Raw genomic sequence first — 21522 nt, forward strand, 5'->3', positions numbered from 1 at the left:
TGATATTGGTAGACGGACTTGTTCTTGCTGTGAATGGCAATTGAATGGTTTTCCTTGTCATGCTTTGCGTAGTTGTGGTAGATATGTGTATGATTTCATTGATCTTTTTTTCATGTGGATTGTTTTAGAGAGTCGTACAAGGAATTTGTTTATCCAGTGCCTTCAAGTGAGATATTTAACTTTGATGGTGCCGGTAGTTCGATTACCAAACCTCTTATAACGAAGAAGCAGTCTCGGCGAAACAAGAAGAAAAGAATACCTTTTAGGAGTGAGAATATGAAGCAAATCAAGTGTGGAAGGTGCTTGAAATATGAGAATCACAATAAGAAGACATATAAGCTTGCTATTTGAGCCCATAGTCTATTCTTTTGGATTTGTATTTGAAGTTGAGGAATTGTGATAATAAAATATGATACTTGGTATTATGGAAGTAATGAATAAAGTTGGTTGCATTTTTTTTCTTTTTTGATGTGTTCTTTAGTTATTGATGTTGTTTTGTAACAGTTTTATTTATTTATTTATTTATTTTGTGTGGATTTGGTTGGTTTTATTCTTGTAGAATGCTGAGAAGGTTGTTGAAAATTTCTTATTGGAATTGTATAATCTTGCAGTTTTACTACATGATATATTTATTTAATATTTCGTAGTAACAAAATTGTATGATTTTGTAGTTTTATTTTCAATTTTGAAATGCAGTTCATCTATTTGTTTGAGTGATGAAATTGGATAATTTTGTAGTTCAAAAAATTATGTAAGAAATACATATTATAATGCGTGGAAGGCACTCACGATAATGAAACTGCATAATTGTGTAGTATAATTTTTGTTTAAGTGATGAAACTGCACAATTTTACAATTTTAAGAATTATAAGAAACAACCTGATGAAACTGCATAATTTTGTAGTTTTAAAAATTATTAGAAACAACCTGATGAAACTGTATAATTTTGCAGTTTTAAGAATTATTAGAAACAATTTGATGAAACTGAATAATTTTACAGTTTGAAGAATTATTAAAAACAACATTTTCTGTATGATCATTTTCACCATGATAATCACAAGAAGATCAATTACTAAAAGCATAAACAGTACTTGTCGCATGTAAATAAAAAAAAAAGTACAAAAATATATTCACATGAGTATTTGTATTGTAAAGAAGTTTCTTCATTGTTTTTATGGTTTGGTATGTTTTGTCAACATTTGATAGTGCTCAAGTTTCCAAGATCGGTTCTTATCATTGAGGAATTGACTGATGATTTCTGCTCGAAATTTAACCCACTCAGTTGGTCGAAGTGATTTCTGCACAAGTTGCCAGTTGATTTATTGGTTGATAACATTGCAGACGGTGATTGCACAATCATTCATGCAAAGTTTTAGATGAAGTTAATTAGTTAGGTAAAACTGCAAAATTTAGCATATTAAAACATTTGTTATTGAATTTGTATCTTACGAGTGTAGGGTTTTTTGTGGGCATTCCTCAATTGATGCAATTACTGTAATTACTGTCTTGAACTCTTGAGATGATAACATGTTTCTTTGATTGCTGAATAATGCTTTATTCCATTTCAGTTGATGTTGTTGCTACAAAATAGTTAGTGGGTGTTTTTGTTAGTTATAGTGATGTGCTGAGATGTTTTGAAAGGAATGAAACTAAGTAGAAAATTTTATTCAACTTACAATTTCTTTGCAATTTCAAAGTGTTTGTTGTGGCAATCTTTTGTTGGCCTCAAAGAGTCATAGTACCTTCAAATTCCATCAGCATTGTCAAAGACCACAATTGTCTAATGGTTGTCGTGGTTGATTGGGAAATGGATATATCTGTTTTTCATTGCTTTTGGAAAATGGTTGTCCATTATTTTTTTCTCTCAGTGCCTGATTTTGGTTTTGTAGTGGAGTCTGTAATTTATATATGTTTGAAATATGTTATAAAAGTATGTAGTAAGACATGTTAAGAAAGTAGAAAATTTTGCAGCTTGAATAATATTGAAAGGTATATTAATAGTTTTTCTTACATTGATGAGCGTTGAGAAAACGTAAGATCTTCATGCGTATGGATTTCTTGCAAACGTTAGATCATGTTTCTCAAATTCTTCAATTGATTGTTGGAGTGCCAATTTCATTTCTGCGAAGGCATCAATGACCTGAAACATGTTATATATGAGAATGTGTTAGGTTTGTGAAATAGATTATTGAATATGAACAGAAACTGTAAAATTGTGCAGTTGGAGACCTATATTCCCATATAAGGATTCCCTGTTGGTTAATCTGCATATATTTGAAAAGTATATGCAATTTTCATCTTCGCTACCAGACCAGACACAAGCACTTGATTGTGTGTTGTTGATAAGTTGAATTTGGTTTTGGTTTTTTTTGGATAGGCTATGTCAAACCTTGTTTGTTTTGCGACATGAAATGGCGAGTGGCTTGTTGTGAATTGATTCTTCCTTGAAATCATCATCACTTTCCAATACTTGAACTTGTGTCTTCCCTTGATTGGCATCCTCTTTTGGCTTGGTTTCAGCAGCACTTTCTTTCTTTTGGCCGATATCTTCTTTTATCTTTTCTTTCCCCTGCTCTTTTACTTCATGAGAACCCTTTTGTGGCTCAGGTTCAGTAGCAAGTTCTTTCTCTGTTTCGATTTTTTTTAATTTTATTTTCACTCTTCTTTTCTTTTTCTTCATCGGTACACTCTGTTGGTTTGGGTACATTAGCATAAACTTTTGTCTTGTTCCTTGTATCTTCTTTGGCTTTTGTCATTGGTTGGTATTCAAAATCTGGCTTATGCGCTTGTTTTTTTGACTTTTGTTTGATTCTCTTGACCATTGATCTTTGTTGGGGACTTCCAGTTTTTTTGGCGGACATTTCCTTCAACTGATCTTCCTTTTTACGCAATTTAGTCATGAATTTTTGTTCCATTTCTTGTATTTGCACTCTTATGGCTGCTATGAGTTTGTCTTTGTCGTGCTTTTTGGTTGATGTTTGTGCTTGGTCATCACCTATAAAAATGTTGGATTTTGTTTTGGTTAGTTTAATTAAATTTTACAATTTGGTTTAGTATTAGACAAGAGTTTACCTCGTGCATGAAATGTGTTAGATTCCTCTTGGAGTTCTTCTTGTTGTTTTGCTTGTTCTTTTTTTTCATCATGTTGTTGTTGTTGGTCTGTCAATTTTTGATCATTGACTTCTTGTTGTTGGTTTGTTTGTTCTTGTTCTTGTTGTTAGCTTTCTTTTTCATTAGTGACTTATTGTTCATCAGCTTCTTCTTCTTCAGTCTCTTGTTTTTTTTCCTCATCACTTTCTTCTTCTTGTTCATAACTTTCTACTTCTTCTTGTGGTTCTTACTTTCTTTTCTTTCTTTTTTGTTGTTGTTCTTGTTCTAATTCTGATTGATGTTTTTCTTCGAGAAAGTCATCCTCATCACTGTCTAGAAGGCTTTTTTTTTTTTTTTTTCCGCTTATTGTCCTTTTTGTGGTCATGTTTCTTTGCTGAAGAGTCTGTTAATGTGCTTTGATTGATATGTAATAACTGTATTTCTTGTTCAGTTGGGGTTAAAGCACTTTGGTCAACCTGCATTGAAACAATATGGCATATATCAGTAATACTGTAAAATTGGTCAGTTTCATAACATGATTTGTACTATGAGTAATGTGAGTTAAGTGTTGAAAATATGTTATTTGAAACTGCAAACTTTTACAGTTTCATAACATGATTGTTAGTGTAATAAATGTGAAATGATTGTTGAATAGATTTGTGTGTTGAAACTGTAAACTTTTGCATTTTCATAACATGAGTGATAGGAGTGTTAAATAGGTATGTGCTTTGAAACTGCAAACTTTTACAGTTTCATAACATGATTTGTACTGTGAGTAATGTGAGTTAAGTGTTGAAAATATGTTGTTTGAAGTTGCAAACTTTTACAGTTTCATAACATGATTGTTACTATAATAACTGTGAAAGGAGTATTGGATAGATTTGTGCTATGAGAGTATAGAAGAGTTTAAATATCTTTTCAAAGTCAGCAAAGCTGATGTGTTTCCACTTGAAGTACATTTTGCCAAGGTTCCACTTCATAAACCTTGGGAAGCCTTCTTTGTTGGATAGTTGGATGAGTTTACTGTGCTCACAGTACTAGTACTGTAAAAAAAAATTAAAATATGTTAGATAGTTTGAAATAGTTGGATGTTTGATATTTTTGTGTGAAGTAGTTGAGTAGTGTATTTACCAAGAGTAACATAACGCGTCCATTGACATGCTTTGGATTGTTGTTTGCATTTGCCATTGAATTCATCAGTGTGTCTTTTATTGCCTCAACCCAATTGTTCTTCTTGATGTTGTTGAGATTGTCAACATAGTTAAGGAAACTCCAACTGAGTGTATGGCTTGTTATAGGCATGAGAAGTTTCAGGCACAAGTAAAGGGTGATGACCCTTGTAAGATCTTGACAATCATTGGTTGATTTTCCTTTTTTTGTTTGTTGAAACATTTTGGTTAATGACTTGGCATCCAATCTCTTTACTAATTTGCATCTTCATTTGTAAAATGCGAGCTCAAAATCCTTTGGTCTTGCATCAGATTTGGTGGTGATACTATCTTCTTCACAATCGATACAAAAAATGAGCCTCACATCATTGTTTCTGAGTTTGATTTCCTTTTTGCCAAGCATAAATGCTCTCTTTTTTTGTTGTAGAGTGTTGTCATTTCTGCTGCAATGGAATTGTAGCATCTGCACCAAGAGGCCTTCAGTTGTGTTGAGGAGAGAGCATTTATAATGGGCCAAAAAGGGATTTTTTTTGCAGCTTTATCTGTTGGGCTGTTGTGAATTTGACCCCCTTCAACAGTTTGACTATCGTTCCGATGTTGGAACAGTAATTAAACTATTGGATTCTCTTTGCAGGGACTGCTCCTTTTTTCCTTTTTGATGTCTTGTTTTTTGTTTCAGGAGTTGATTGACTTTCTTGGAGTTTTCTTTTTTTGGTTGGAGAAGCTTCTTGTTTTTTTGTTGGCTTTCTTTTGTTCGTTTTTGTTATGGTTGGAGGTGTGGTTGGTGTTTGTTGTGTGAGTGTAGTATGTGGTGTAGTTCTTAGGCCTTTTCTTGTAGATAATGTGGTTGTTTTGTGGGTTTTTTTGGTTGTTTTTTATTGTGGTGGTTGGGTTTTTTGTGGAGGAGGAGATGATGGCATTTCAGTGGATACAAGTGAATGTCTGTCAAAAGGGGAGATACTTAAATCCCTGATCGGATTTTTGGGCATATTGGTTTGTTTCTTCCAATATCTTCCAACATATATTTCTAAAAAAATGAAAGCAACAGCAAGGCATGAGTAATATAGTGACAAAACTGTATAATTTTGCAGTTTTATATGCAATTTAATATGAAGTTATAGCTATTTGTTGTTAATAGTTACAAAACTATATAATTTGGCAGTTTGATTTGCACTTTATAATAAGTTACCTATTTGTTTCGAATAGTGATAAAACTGTGTAATTTTACAGTTTGAATAAATTTAGATATGTTACTTGTAGAGTGATGAAACTGTCTGATGTTTCAGTTTTATCAACACTATCAACAATAAGAATAACCCATTGTATTTTGTGAACAACAACAATAACAACAAGAAGATTAAGTATTTAACGAAATATAGCAACAATACGAAGAACAAAAACCAATATTTAACAACAAGAAGAAGCAACAACAACAAGAATAAGATCAAGGAGTTGAATGTGTAAAAATAGGGATTTATGTGTAAAAATAGGGAATGAGAATGTTTAAAAATAGAGGACTAGAATGTTTTAAAATAGGGGATTATATATAAAATAGGGTTTATACATTTTGAAGTATGTAAAATGTGTTTTACAAGGTTTTTTTTTTTTTTTTTTTTTTTTTATGAAAGTGTTATTGAAACGGTATGATATATACAAAATATCAAAGAATAATGTAAAAATTTGAATGAAAAATAATAGGTGAAGAGAGATGTTACTTTTTTTCCCCATTTCTGTGAATCGGGAGTCAGGAACTATGAAACTTCTTCAGAGCCGTGATGGTTCTTCGTGTTGTTGACAGTTGCCGATTGGAGAAGATGAACGGCTTCGTGTTGTGTTGGTGAGAGTCGACGATTGGAGAAGATGAACAGGTTCGTTTTGTGGTTAGGGTAGGGTTTCAGAGGTAGTGGAGTCGAACGGTGGAGAGATGGAGGACTGAGAATGCAGAGTCGAGCGGCAGAGATGTGACAGTGTACTGATAAGACTGGTGTGAGATGATCGTATGTGAAGGTTGCGCGCGTGTAAATTGGCTAATATGTGTAGGTATTTTCATCTGAATGATAATTTGAGGACTTAATGGAGTATTGAATTTGTTTTGGGGCTAAATAGGGCATAATATGTTGGGTTTGGACCTTTGGGTCAGTTCCCCAAAACAAAAATTTACTTCTTTTTTTGAATTTTTATTGTCTTTAGTAATTTTTTATTGTCTTTTTTTGTATCAAGATGAATCTAAAAAAATATATTTTTCCAAAAATAAAAAAAAAAATCACGAAAGACTAAAATAAGCCAAAAAAAATAAAATTCAAAAAAGATTATTTTTAAAAATAGAAATTCTTAGTTCGTCTTGTTGACTTGAATCTAGAAAATTAAAGTTTTTTGAATTTTTTTTTTAAAAAAAAATTCACTAAAAACAAAAGTAAGATGAAAAAGGGCAAGAAATGCATTTTCTAAAACACCCCTTTATCTTTCTCTTATTTTTTGAATTCTTAATAAAAAAAAAATAAATAAAAATAATACTTTTTTAAAAAATAGTTTCAAATTTATTTATGTTTATTGTTGGACCATTTGAATATCTTTTATTTATTTATATATATATATATATATATATTGTTCATGAATCTTCTTTTGTCTTTTGCATGAATCTCATCTTATTCATGAATGGATGGAGATTAATTAGGTTCATGGACTTGGTGATGAGTTAATTTTTTGGAGACTCTCCATTTTCTCTAGGTTCATGGTCATTATTTATTTTTGGTGTATTTTGTAAAGTCCTAGTGGCTTATAAATAGTCCCTCAAATTTACTCTTTATACACCAACACACCAACTATTTTTCTATACTTGAGAGATTACTAGCAAAGAAAGGTGTTTTTCTTGGTGGAACTTTGGGTTCACCATCTTGTGCAAAGTTGGTCTAAACCATACGACAAGTGGTTGGGTTGTTGTATCTTGGAGGGGACAAGTCATAGTTTTGTGACTGTTGTATCAGTATTTAGATTCTTCCTATTGCAATGGGCTTGATCTCCTTAAAGAAAATAAGATATCCGTGTGTAGACACCTCATTTTTGACCGACCTTAAGACTCAGACGTCATTGTTTGTGCGCGCTATGATTGTGCATGTTTGCGCTCATTTTGAGTGTCCGAAATTCTCGGCCGAGTGCCTTATCTTTGAGCCTTTTTACACTCTGTGTTTTGGCCTTGTTTTTGGGCCAAACCTTGATGCCTCTTGCCTGGGGAGGGGGGGGGAAGGCCTTGCCGGTCATTTTTGGCACTTGTCGGCCACTTTTCTCCCTTGTAGGCTACTTGAAGTGGTCGATCGGCTAGGGGAGGTGGCCGATCCGCCACCTGAAGTGGTCGACAGCCAATTTTCTCATTTTTCAGATATTTTTTGATCTTTTGAGCCAGCTGCTGAGCACTGCGGCTCATCCTCCATACATGTGTATGGAGGGACAAATACAAGCTTTATGCTTGTATTCCTATATAAGGGGAGGTGCCTTCCCCTTTTGAAGGGTTCTGAAATTTTGGAAGCAAAATTTTACTCTCTCTCTAGAACTCTCTCTCTCTCTTTCTCTCTATATTGTGCTTGAAAGTGAGCTTTTTTTGCATTTTTACACACAACCTCTTATCTAACTTAGACTACCTTGTTGCTGAGGTGCTTGAAGGTCTTGTTTGGGTTGTTGAGGGCTGGTTTTGGCTTAGAAGTTGCTTCTTTGCTGCTGTGTTTCAAGGGTAAGGCATTTACCCCTTTTAAGCTTGTTTTTGTACACTAGTTTGGGCCACCTTTGCATGTTGTTTTGACCTAGTTGTCAACTACAAAAACCTCTATTTTTAAGTGTTAAAAATGATAGTTTGAGGCCCTCTTGGAGTTAGGGGTGGTCTACCCTCTTTTGTAGCTTGTTGGCTAAGCTTTGTGCCATCTTTTAAAGCCTTTCAAACAATCTTGTTTTGGCCTTTTAACCACTGAATTCCAGGGGAATTTCAGTGGTAAAAAGTTGGTTTTGAAATCTCAAATAGGAGGGGGTAGCCTCCCCTCCTTGTGTTTTGTTTGCATGTGTTGATGGCTTAATAAGTGAGCTTCTATTTCTACCTTTTTGAAGCCTAATTCAAGCATGTTTTTGGCCTTATTTTAACATGTTATAACTCTGTTTTTGGTTGGTTAGAGCACCTCTTGTTTGCCTCTTACATAGGGCTGGGTGTAGGGCTATCCGAATCGCCCAAACTGCCCTACCCGATCCGAACCGCACACGTGTGGACAGTTTCGCAAACACATTAGGGTAGGGTACGGTTTGGATTTTATATAAATTTGGGGTTGCGGGCGGGTTGCGGATTTGAACCGCACCTGCCCAACCCGCTCGCATTAATACTTTTTTTTTTTCTCTCTCTCTTTCAAATCTGATCGTTTATCTCACCATCTCACCTCATCTATACACAAACAAAACAAAAAAAATCCTAATCTATCTAACTCTCAAACTCAAACATGAATCTGTCTCCCTCACTCTCTCATCTCATCACTATCTCTCTCACTCTCTCGTTGTTCATCTTCTGCACCGATCGTGTCACTATCTCATCGCATCGATCGACTCACAGGTAAGCCTCTCTCTTTCAGTCTCAGTCTCAGTCTCTGTCTCTCTCTCTCTCGTCCTGATCTTTGATTTTTTTTACAACATATATATATATGTATCAAATATCTCTCTGATCTGTCTCCCTCACTCTCTCATCTCATCAGTCTCACTCTCTGGTTTTGCATCTGCACCGATCGACTCACAGGTAAGCCTCTCTCTCTCTCTCTCCCTGATCTCTCATCTCATTAGTCTCAGTCTCTGGTCTTAGTCTCTGTTTATTTTATGCAATATGATCTGTCTCTCTAGAATCTAATTTGTGTTTATGCAAACAGATCTCTTGCTCTGTTTTTTTTTTTTTTGAATTGAATCTGTATTTTTGGAATTAAATCTGTGGTATTGGAATTAAATCTGTTGTTGAATCTGTGAGAAGTGGAAGGAAATTGAATCTGTGTGTTTCTTTGGAAATAAATCTGATTTTTTTTTGCACCAACAGATCTAAGAAGTAGAAATTGAATCTGTCTTTAATATATGCAAACAGATCTCTCGCTTTGTTTATTTTTTATTTTTTATTTTGGAATTGAATCTGTGTTTTTGGAATTGCATCTGTGGTATTGGAATTAAATCTGTTATTGAATCTGTGAGAAATAGAAGAAAATTGAATCTGTGTGTTTGTTTTGGAATTAAATCTTATTTGTTTTTGTACCAACAGATCTGAGAAGTGGAAATTGAATCTGTATTTAATATATGCAAACAGATTTCTCTCTGAATCTGTTATTAAACTGAATCTGTTATTAAAATTAAATTTGAAATTGAATCTGTTATTAATCATGTTGAATCTGTAATTAAAATTGAATCTGTAATTTTGTTATTGAAGTTGAATCTATAATATGTTATGTTATTGAAATTGAATGAATGTAAGTTAATGAATTTTTATAATCGTGTTGGTTTTGGATGAATGTAATCGTGTTGGTTTTGGATGAATGTAAGTTAATGAATTTTTATTTTTTTTGCATTTTGGATGAATGTAAGTTGATGAAGAATTCCTTTTTTTTTTTTTTTTTTTTTTTTTTTGTATTTCGGTTAGGAATGATTAATGTAGAATTTTCAATGTAGGATTTTTTTTATTTGGGTTATGAATGATGAATGTAGGATGAATGTAAGTTAATGATGAATGTAGATTTTGAATGATTTGTTTAGGTTACGAATTGAATTTGTTATATTTTTTATTTTATAAGTTTTAATTCATTACTTGTTAATGTTGGAGCATTTTAGAAAATATGAGGAAAAAGGTCTAAAATAAAGATTGACAAAATGAGAGAAAAAAAAGGTTTAAAAATAAATTTCTGAAAAAAAGTTCAATCCGCAAACCGCCCACACATCCGCAAACCCTATTCGCACAAACCGCAAACTGCATTACGGATGGTTGCGGGTTGACTTTTTTCCAAACCGTATAGATGCGGGCGGGTCCAAACCGAACCGCAAACCGTCCCAAACTGAACCGCGGACACCTCTACTCTTACACTTGTAGTGTAATCATGCTTACTAGCTTAACATGCTTAATGAATTAGCCTATCATTTTAACTTGTGTTAGCTCCATCTCAGCATACTTTTGCTCATGTTTTGCCATGCTCTAACTCTGTTTTGAGTGGTCTTGGTCCTTTGAAGCTTACCTTGTATAGCTATAGTGTAAATGACTTTACTAGCTTTGTGAGTTAAGGCCCCTTACATGCTTTGCTTGAGTTGTTTGCATGTCATAGCATCATTTCAGACATGATTTTAGTGGATGTAGCCTTGTCATACTCTCATAAATATCGCTCTTTAATTGCTTTTGAGAGGTGAGCTTTGTGCCTTGTTTATGAGCCAATACATGAGCATGTCTTTCTTGCTTTTCATGCCACCGTTTCAGATTGTTTTGGTCACTATTTTGGCATGTTTTAGGTCTGTCCATAGCTGGTTTAGCCATTTGAGATTGGTATTGCATGCCTCTAGTGTTGTGTCCTTCACTAGTTTCAATGCTTTTGGCCTTTAACATGTTGTGCATGTGTTGTTTGCATGTTGTTGTATTGTTTTTCATGCCACTTTAGCACTGAAATATCTGTCATCTCCCACATTTCTTCACTTTTGATTTGTTTTGAGGGTTGGTTTACCTTGTGCTTGTGTTTAAGCTTGATAGAGTTTGTGCTCAAATGGCTTTAACCCTCTTATGAGGATTCCTCCTAGCCAAAGGCATGATCTCTCTCACGTCCTAAACCATTCTTTTGGTTAACCCCTCTCTCATTAGAGGACTTTCAAATTGGACAAATCAAGTAAAGAATGGTTTGGTAATGTAAAATGAGTAAACAAGAAAGTGGACAAGTAAAACATGAATAAGATAAGCATTTGTGTTGCATTGCATGTATTTGGATCGGACGTTAATCCAAACACAAGAAATGTGAGACGTTTCATACTCACAGTGATGACGTTTCATACTTACAGTGATGAAACGTCTTGCATTTCTTGGTCACTATCACCCTTGATCATGCATGATAAGGTGGAGGCACTTTGAGTCATATGTGCACATTCACTAAGCTTGTACAAGCTTGGTTTTTGGACCATCATGCATTGAGATGCTTGGTTGGTGGCTTGAAAGCCGAGCACCACACTCCTTTGAGCTTGAGAAATGATGAGGAGTGTGGCAGTACACACATTTCCTTGCAAATACATTGCTGTGCCTCTGTTGTTCTCTGTTGCAGCAAAACCAGAAGCCTGGAAAAGCAGGTGGCCAACCGGCCACTTTCACTAACTGATCGGCAAGTTGAGGTGGCCGGCAGCCACTTTTTGTGGCCAACCAGCCACCAGTCCAATTTTGTGCATAAATCATCCTGTTTTAGAGCAGAAACAGTGTGAAGGTTGGTTCAATGTTCAGAAACCAAGGCACGTGCAAACAGAGGCAATTGATAGCAAAGCAATGGATTTCTGAGCAGAGGCCAACCGAGCATTCATGTCTCCTTCGCCCGCGAGGCCATTTTATCGCTTTAATTAGTTAGCATAGCTAATTATTCGAGTGTTGTAATATTTTTAGTTTGTGTAATTAGTTATTTCATTTGGTTTGTAATAATTAATTAGCTAGAATAGTTAATTAGTTGGTTTGTAATAAGTAGCTTAGCTTAGATTAGCTTAGCTTATTTATTCGGACCCTCCTTCGAGAGAGTACGATGTTGTAATAAGTGTGCATGTGTGTGTGCATGTCTTCCAACCCCACGTCTTTCTCCATTTTATTTAACCGCTTTCGATGGTTAGTTTTAGGGCATTTTTCAATTAGCATACTTTATGCTTGCATGTTTGCATCATTCATTTGTCTTACATGCACCAGGCTCGGCGCATCATTCAAACTACATTATATTTCTACACACTTCTTTGAATACGTGTTTCAAAACATGTTATCAAGTGTTGCGTTCATATGCCATCTTAGATGGCCGAGCCTATTATTTGCATTTTTGCATGTGTTGCATTAGGCATCTTGAACATAGTTAGGATCATGTATGATTTCTAACTAGCTTTTGTTTTGGCTTGGAGTACACTGTAAGTTTTATGCTTTAGCATCCTTGCATGAGTGTTAGTGTTGCCATGATAGCATGCTTGCCATGAGGCTATTTGCTTAAGTGATTAACTGCATGAATGCCTGTGGGTGAAGACTTGATTGCCTAAATTGGAAATACTTGATGATTGTGAGTTTTAAGCCCACTTCGAGAAGTGGCAAAATCATGTTTTAAAGCCCACTTGAGTGTGGCAAATCCGAGCTTTAGCCTACTTATGAGTAGCACTTTCAAACCATTTTAAAAAAGAAACATGAGTTGTTTTGTTCTAATTCTCGTGATTGAGTCTATACTTGTATGCTGTGCACATCACATAGTAAGTTAGCTAATAACTGGAATAAGAGCACATGTGTTTATCAAACAACATATCATGTTTAGTAGAGGCCGATCCTTTGATCGGGCAAGCCGGGGTGCTCAGTTCATGACCTTCCCTCTCGTACCTAAGTTTCCGAGCCGAGGCAACTTTGGTGATGATGGACACGTGGCCTTTGGCACGAGTCAAGGTTTCCTAAATTTTTCAAAAATAAAATATTTAGGTGGTGACTCTGTAATTTGGCAAAGCAATCCAGTTTTGGTAATATTTGATTTAAAATCGATTTTCCAAAATGAATTGCAGGATTAGACTCTTTGATGTTTATCAATCTCACATTGCACTTTGTGAGATTAGATTCAGAACCGTGACAGGAGTCCGAACTGTAGTAAGACCTATTCGCGTCCTCTCCAAAAGGGGAACGCGCGGAGAAAGTCGAGTCTACACCGTGCCTCAGCCTAATCTATTTGTATCTCTTTTTCTTTGCATTATTTATCAATAAAATATAATTTTTCTGGTATTTTCACCAACAATTTTAAGGAGATCAACCATGGAACAAGTACTAGAAAAAACCAATAATGGAATTGGAGATCTCAACAAGCCTTTCAAGTTCAAGGGAGTTCATTTTAAGAGGTGGAAAGGAAAATTTCTTTTTTACCTCAGCCTTTTGAAAGTTGCATATGTTCTTACCGAGAAGAACCCAAACAAAATCCTAACCGAGGAGATGAATGATGAAGACTATGAGGCACATGAAGCAAAAGTGGCTTCCTACAATATAGATGAGTATAAATGTCGCTTTTATCTCTTAAATTGCCTTGCTGATTAATTTTATGATTATTACTATGGCACCACTTACACTTTGTCTTCTATTAATTTTTGGCATGCTCGCTTATGTTATATTAACAATAAATATGGGAGAATCATGAGTAGTTTAGGATTAATTTCTAAAGTGATAATTTTTTTTGAGAAATGTGAAGTTTGCAGTAAAGCAAAAATTACCAAGAGACCTCATAAAAGTGTTGAAAAAAATACCAAATTGCTAGAATTATCTCATACTGATTTGTGTGAGTTTGAAGGAATTTTAACTCGGGATGGTAACTGATGTTTTATCACATTTATTGATGATTTTTCAAAATACATAAATGTATATTTATTAAAAAATAAAAGTGATGCTTTTGAGAAATTTAAATAATTCCTTCTTGAAGTGGAAAATCAATTCGGTAAAAAGATTGAGAGAATTAGAAGTGATAGAGGTCGGGAGTTTGAATCTTTTGGATTCAACTCTTTTGTTTAGTCATTTATTCATGAGACTACTTCACAATATTCACCTCCATCTAATGGGGGAAATTATTGAGTAATCCGGGAACTCCAGGTCATCATCATGAGGTGGTGCTCCTAGCCAATCTTAATGTGCCATTCAAGCATTTTGGCCCTGTCAGCATTCCATCTTAAGGTCTCAAACTTCGTTAACGGACGTTAACTTTTAACACTAGAAACCATTTTCTAATGTTTCAAATTGCTGCGCCAGATTTCAAAAATCAAAATTTGAAATTTTGCCATCAAAAGGCAACCAATGAAACTATGATCATCTCTCACCCCTCTCTCTCTCTCTACAACTGTTCATGCTCACTTTTTCTGTATCACTTTCTCTCTCTACAATTGTTCATGGCTAGCTGCACCACAGACCTCCATTGTCAGCAACATTGCAACCCTAATTCCCTTGCTTCACACATAGAGCATGATTGCAGAAACCACTACCATAACCATGCCCCAAGATCCTTAACTTCTCCGACAACACAACCTATTATCACCGCCGCCACAATGTCATCGGTGTTTGCCGCTAGGAAAAGGTTCGATACACTGTCATTTATGAGGACTGTTCTGGTTGTATTTTGTGGATTACATTTTATACTGATGGCCAGGGACCTCTGGTGGGTTTGTAGACATAGAGATGCAATGAAGAAAAAAGATTGTGTTTCTCAACTCTGTACTGCGTTTAGATAATACCAGAAGTTTTATTTCATAGCCACTTTTTTTTTCATCAACACTGTTTGGAACCAAATCATTTTAGATGTGAGATTTCAAATGAATAAAGATAAGGTATTCAAAAGGAATTACAGAGATTCTATTTTTTCTTTTAAAATTCCTCCAGATCTGGTATTTTAAATTCAATTCACTTCAAACATATTAAATTATATTTTTAAATGTAAAATTTATTTAATTCTGTCAAATTCCAAAGTTCCAAACATGTTAAATTTTTTTAACAAATAAACTTACTTGAACACTTGCAAAACAAAGGCTAAATTTTTTATTATGTATTTACATTATTTGTTAAAAAAAATTATAGGACAAATTTTCTTATTTACAACAATGATGGAAACTGGAAGAGATTTTCTCAATTACAGAATAGAGAGACTCCTTCCCAATTACAATAACATAAGTTTGTGAAAATAACTCAGTAGTCAGTCTACTAAAAATCTGTTAATCTAACAAAAACATACAACACCAAACACATCTATCCCTTTTAACAAGTAAACTTCCCACCAAAGATTCAATTACATTTAAACATCCCTTTCATTCACATTTTTGGCAGCAATGGCATCCCTTTCCTTGTAATCTCTTATGCAGCAATGGCAACAAAGTTGCCTGTCAAAATTAAAGGAATAGACATCATGCATTATGCTAATGAGATATGGAATTTATATCAAATTCAAGCAAAACCTATCATTGTGAAGCCAAACCAATGATCATATATCACACTGTCTCAGACTCTGTAGAATGAAACTCAACATATAAAAATTAGAACTTTTCTTTACCAACTGATGTAAAGCCTATCATGTTAGTTTATTGAGTTACATTTCACTTTTTAATTTTTTTTTTATTAATGAATGTCATCTCAATTTGTTAACTATATATATCTAAAATTTTTCACCAAAATTTAACCAGTCTTTTCATCTATAATTTTATAAAGAAATAAAAAAACCATTGTACATATATAAAGCTCCATTACATAAATGCAGAAAAAAAAAACTTCAATTAAAATTTTGTCTTTCCCTAGAAGTATTGTTTGAAATTCTTTCTTTGCACTTGACCAAACCTCCAAAATATCATTCTTTGAGCACTAGCCGCTTTCAAATATTGCTTTGTGTAAGTCTTTCTACCCTTATGTACAGCTCCTATCTTACTTTCGTAGCTTCTCTACGTGACTATCATTTTTCTAAACAACATATTAAAAACATTATACAAATTAAGCCTTTGTTAAGAGAACAACAAATGCATATCATAATATTAACAAATAAAGGCATCCAAATAAATAAATGAATTGTGTCAATATTTACCTGACTAAATTGGTTTACAACATCGACACTTTGTAACATAGTTGTAAAAGGAATATTTGCAAAGTCCATATCCTACGTATAGAAATAGTTCATACTTTATATTAATTACGACCATAATTTTAAGTATAAATACTAGATATTTTAATTTTGTGGATCAATATAAATATTCAATACCTGAGTATGCATGGTCCATGGTGGGTGAGATTGACCATGTATGTTGGCATCTGCTGGTCTTACATAAGGGGACCCATTTGGTGGTTGGAAGATTGTTATATCATATGTGACACCAAGTGAGGCATGTGATGGTCCTTGCTTTACTTGTTTTGATTTTCCTGAGTATGTGCATAAATCACAAATAACTTACAACATAAGAATTTTATTAAAAAAATATTATTGCAGATGAGAATGTAACATTTATTGTGTGACACCCCGAATGTTTAATTAGGTACCACATAAATATTTAGAGTTATATATAATTATGGTTGCATGTGATGATAGACTATTAAATAAATAAAAATATAAATCTAATTTGACATTAGGTTATCAAATATAGAATTAAGTAAAAAAAAAAAATTATTTGGGAATTAGTATTTGGGAGCAATTAACACACTTGTGGAATTGTAATATTAATTGGGTCAAACAAAAGATAGTAAATAAATAATAACTTAACACCAAAACAAATAAATAAATGAATAAAAAAAAAGAAAAGAAAATGAAAAAAAAAATGTTATAAACTAGTTGCCCAACAAGGTTGTGAACTTCGACGCAAAAGAAAAGAAAAACAAAAATAAATAATAAAAGTCTAAGCTAGTGTTGGCCCAGCAAAACCCTTGCAAATATTGGCCCATGCAAAACAAAGGCCCAAGTATATATAGATATACATTGAGGAGATTTAAACTTATCCAAATCTATGAATTTGATCTACAATTAAAGCTCAAATCTACTAGCTTAATGATGGCCCCATATAGAGAGGATACGTGGCACTCACATCAAGGCTCGAGTTGCTGTATAAATAGGGGCAAATGTGTTGTAAATAAGAGAAGGAATAAAAAAAAAACAAACGACAGAAAATAAAGGAAAGGAAGAGTGAAAAATCGAGAGGAAGAAACTTATAGTAGGGAAGTTCTGATAGTAAAGTAAGGCTAAGGGTTATAATTAAGGTGAGTTATATTATACCTTTGCTTTACCATTATATGTTTTACGAATATTTTGAGTTACCATAGCTTATTTTATACAGGTTATATTTATTAAGTTATATAAATAAAAGTTATGTTTATAAATATTTCAGTTACGTGGGTTACTTTCTAAACTCTATTTACTTAAAAGGAAACCCATGGATATGTTTGTTTAAAGTTTAGTATATATTTGACTATAACCTTATAAACAATTATGTTTTGTAAGTATCAGCACGAGAGTCCCACTCCTTGGGGGACTTAAATAACCACTGGCCTCTGTTTGACCACTTTGTGGTCCTTTGTTTGTCATGGATCCATTGACCTCTGTTCCGACTGTCACTTCTGTGACCTCTGCTCTGTTCTGTTTCATACCGTGGTTGTAATTATTTATTTACATGATTTCTGTATTCTGCTGCGTTAAATAAATTGTCATTTAAATTAAATTATGCAAATATTTTAGCCTAACCAGTTATCCATGGTTATTTGTATTCTCTACACTCTTGGCATAATATTTCTCACTCTGCTGTGTGCTTATAGCTGTTACCCTTTCAGGTGACGAGATGTAAGGGAAACTCATAACCCCACAAAATGGAACCTGCACATGGACTGATGTTGAATCACTATTTTATCTTTCTTTTTTTTTTTATATATTTTTGCTCCATTTTGTTTCTATTCGGGGCTGGTCACTGAATAATAAAATAATGAAAGCCCTAAAAATGTATTTCCTCTTTCTTAAATAGTAACATGACGTAAAATTTCTGTTTACTTATTTTTATTTCTGCTTGCGCAGCTTAATTTGCTACGAATAAGAATAAGTTAGTAAGTTGCGATTCCAACCCTAAGCCCTTGGGGTTGGGTCGTGACATGTTGAGCAAGTAAATGGTTTCTCACGCTTGAATAAAAAAAATAAAAAAATAAAAAGATTCTCATGCGAAGTTGATGCATCCTTGGACGGTTTTGTTTTGCGCTTTTCAAAATGCCCTTTAAGTCTAGTGTTTCGTACACCTTTTGATCTCGCTTGTAGGGGATCCAACACTGACATGTTAGTGGTATCACACTGTATGACTTGATCTTTTTCAACATGCACATCTGTACCCAATCTTAACCTTTCAAACTCCCTTTCAATTTTTTCATCAAGTTCTATAAGTATCTTCTGGCAAATGTTCTTAAGGCTATCATTCCCTTGACTCTTGTATATAGTTGTATTAACTATACGTATCATACTATTACGCCATATGATCTCAGCCTCTTTTGCATTCGCAATGGAATTGGTACGTTGTTCATAAGCCATAATCCCTTTCTTGGCATCTTTTGCCCAACGTTTCAAAATATATTGACTTGGAATTGCAGTCAAATTTTTTACACTAAAAACCCTCAATGCATGACAACAAAGAACTCCTAATGATTCAAACTTCTTACAAGAACAAGAAATGTTGTTAGTGAGATGATCAAAGTGAACAATATGTACCCTTTCACTATTTTCTTCTTTCAACTCAAAGACATCAACTGTATCTTGACAATCAACTTGCTTTCACACCATTGCAAGACTATTGAGAAATTCATTTTCAAATAATTTAAATATCTTACAGGTGTAAACTTAAGCTGCATGACCCAAAATACCATTTTTTTTACTACTTTTTGAGGGGCACCTTGCTTGCATCCAAAATCTTCATCCAACTCTGAAGAACGCATACCTGCCACTAAATTGTCATATTCAATAACAAAGTTAGTTAGGCTAGTTGTTTTACCTGCTATGTTATTCAAAACATTATTTGTACTTTCACTCCTTGAGGAAGCTTTAAATTCAGCAGTGAAGCTATCCTTAGTGCATGCAGTGCTCCACTTGTGTCGAATCTTGTACATCATATTAAGCCATCGATGACTCTCCAAACTAAACTTTTGTATCACGTTATCCCAAGTTTGTTGAAATTCTAGTGTAGAATCACAATATTTTTTGCACTTGTTGAAAAGGTACTTGAACTCTGTGCTAGTATTTAATTCCCCCAAATGAGAAGGAGCATTTTTCAAAATATGCCACAAACATAGTCGATGATGTGTATTTGGAAACACTACTTGAATAGCATTAGACATGGCTTTATCTTGGTCAGTAAAAATTGTAATTGGAGATCGATTCCCCATTGATTCTAAAAATGATTTAAACAACCATATAAATGAATCAGTGGTTTCATCCAAAAGGAAAGCACAACCAAACATCACATTTTGCCAATGGTGGTTAACACCAACAAATGGAGCACAAATCAAATTATACTTATTGGTGTGATAGGTGGTATAAAAAACAACCACATCTCCAAAGCAATCATAATTAACCCTTGATCTCCTATCTCTCCAGAAAAAATTAGTCATGCGATTTTTTTGATCTACTTGAACTATGAAAAAGAACATCGGATCTTCTGTATGTTTCTTCTTAAAATGATTCAATAGGCTTTGAGCATCTCCAACACTAATCATCGTCATCTTTTGCTTGTTCACATAATTATAGCAATCCCTTTTGGTAAAACCCACATTCTCATTGCCTCCAACTTCTTCTCTTAGATATGAATAAGCATTCTTTGTGCTTATACCTGCATTTACCATAGAATCAATCACATCTGCCTTCGGTTTTGAAATGTGACGAGCAAATCTTTGCAAATGTCGCTCTGATTGTAATGCAAGTTCATGATTATGTTCAGGATTGAAGGTAGTAACCTTCCAAATTCCATCTTCAACAGTTAAACGAACAAATGCTTTGCAACCAGTTCTAGTCTCCAGCTTATTCAATTTTTTCTCTTCAAAAGGGTCTTCGTCTACTTTAAAACCCTCTTTACAACATAAAAATTCACGTTGCCTAATGTTCTTCGATCCACTATAATATCTTGGCTTTCCTTTCCGAATACTAAAACCCATTTGTAATGCATAATTATTATATACAGCATATGCTTTGTCTTCGCTACATACCACCTTACCTAACAAATTGTCATCACTATTTTCTTACCTTGCAACAAACATGCAGTCACGTTCACCTCTTTCAGCATCATTAGAAGTGTTAATTTCTGCAATAATTTCTATATTAAATGTTAGAAACTACAATTGTATTTTTATTACAACTATAAAAGATATGCCTGATTTAAGGCCTAAATCATGAGCAATTTTTTCATGTTGGGACGGTATGGCCAAGATGGTGCCTTTTACCATTTTGATTCATAAGGTTTCATTAATTTATATTAATATTTGACAAGACAACATAAAAAATTAATAGTTATGATTGATGGGAAGTAATATTGTTACGTGATACTGTCTTAACACTTAATATTATTTTTAAAAATTACACTCAAATGCAAAATTCTTATAAGCTAGACACAAATAATATTATTGAAAACTAAAATCATATTAATATAATATAAGTTCTTCCAAACTATCTAAAGTTCTTCTATACTTTTTTTTTATTTTTATATTTTAGTCAATTTTTTGTTTACTTTTAGATACATCAAGATTATATACATCTAAAAAGTAAAAAAAAAATTAACTAATATATATATATATATATATATATAAAGCTTTACTAAAAACAAACAAAACACAAACAAAAATACACGCATAATTTTGTTTGGATTTTTATTTATTTTTAATAATTTTTTTTTATATTTTAATCAATTTATTTTATTTTTTACATTTAGAATGTATTTAAAAAATACAAAAAAAAATGATTATCGTGTAAAAAATTTCATTAAAAACAAACAAAAAAATCATCTTAAAAATAATATTTGAAATCAAACAAAGGAAGCATAAATATCATCATATCAATATAAGCCATCTTACAACTATCTAAATAATTATCGAATCTCATATCACAAAATATGCCATAAATCATGATTATTTTTTTAAAAATTAATAAAATATACCTTCTTTGATTCGAAAATCTTCATCATTCATCACTTTGTCATTCAGCATAATGTTACAAAATAGGATAGGACCATTGCCTTTCTCCTCTTTTTTGATTTTTCGGCAATGATGAATTTGCAAAGAGTATGGAACTAGGTTTTTAGGGTTTGACTTTTGTTTTATATTTTTATTAATTTGTGGGGGTTAAAATATTTGTTGAGATTCTCTACCTAACTTCATTCCCACGATTTCCACTTCTGTTTTTTTTTTTTTTTTTTTTTTTGTTTAGAGGTTAACAAACTTTACGTCTATTTTTAAGAGTTACTAAGTTGTTAATGTGATGGGACCTACTGACACCATGGCAAAATGGAGTATGTGGTGTGGAGCACCACATAAGATGATGACCTGGAGTTCCCAGATTACTCAATA

The 21522-nt window shown here is 33.3% G+C and overlaps 1 protein-coding gene across 1 annotated transcript; it reads right to left on the minus strand.

Moving 5' to 3' along the window:
- Nucleotides 1-827: 827 nt before the first annotated feature.
- Nucleotides 828-21162, minus strand: LOC114261943 (protein FAR1-RELATED SEQUENCE 5-like). Its single transcript, XM_082900332.1, has 9 exons — nucleotides 21114-21162; nucleotides 20207-20264; nucleotides 18850-20107; nucleotides 18220-18742; nucleotides 16214-16371; nucleotides 16040-16111; nucleotides 2067-2140; nucleotides 1677-1742; nucleotides 828-840 (listed from the first exon to the last, which is right to left on the minus strand). Exons 1-9 carry the CDS (start codon nucleotides 21160-21162, stop codon nucleotides 828-830), a joined length of 2271 nt encoding a protein of 756 aa, XP_082756458.1.
- Between the last annotated feature and the right edge of the window lie 360 nt (nucleotides 21163-21522).

The sequence above is a fragment of the Camellia sinensis genome, chromosome 13 (assembly GCF_055761805.1).
Source record: "Camellia sinensis isolate YWXY chromosome 13, ASM5576180v1, whole genome shotgun sequence".
NCBI classification, from domain to species: Eukaryota; Viridiplantae; Streptophyta; class Magnoliopsida; order Ericales; family Theaceae; genus Camellia; species Camellia sinensis.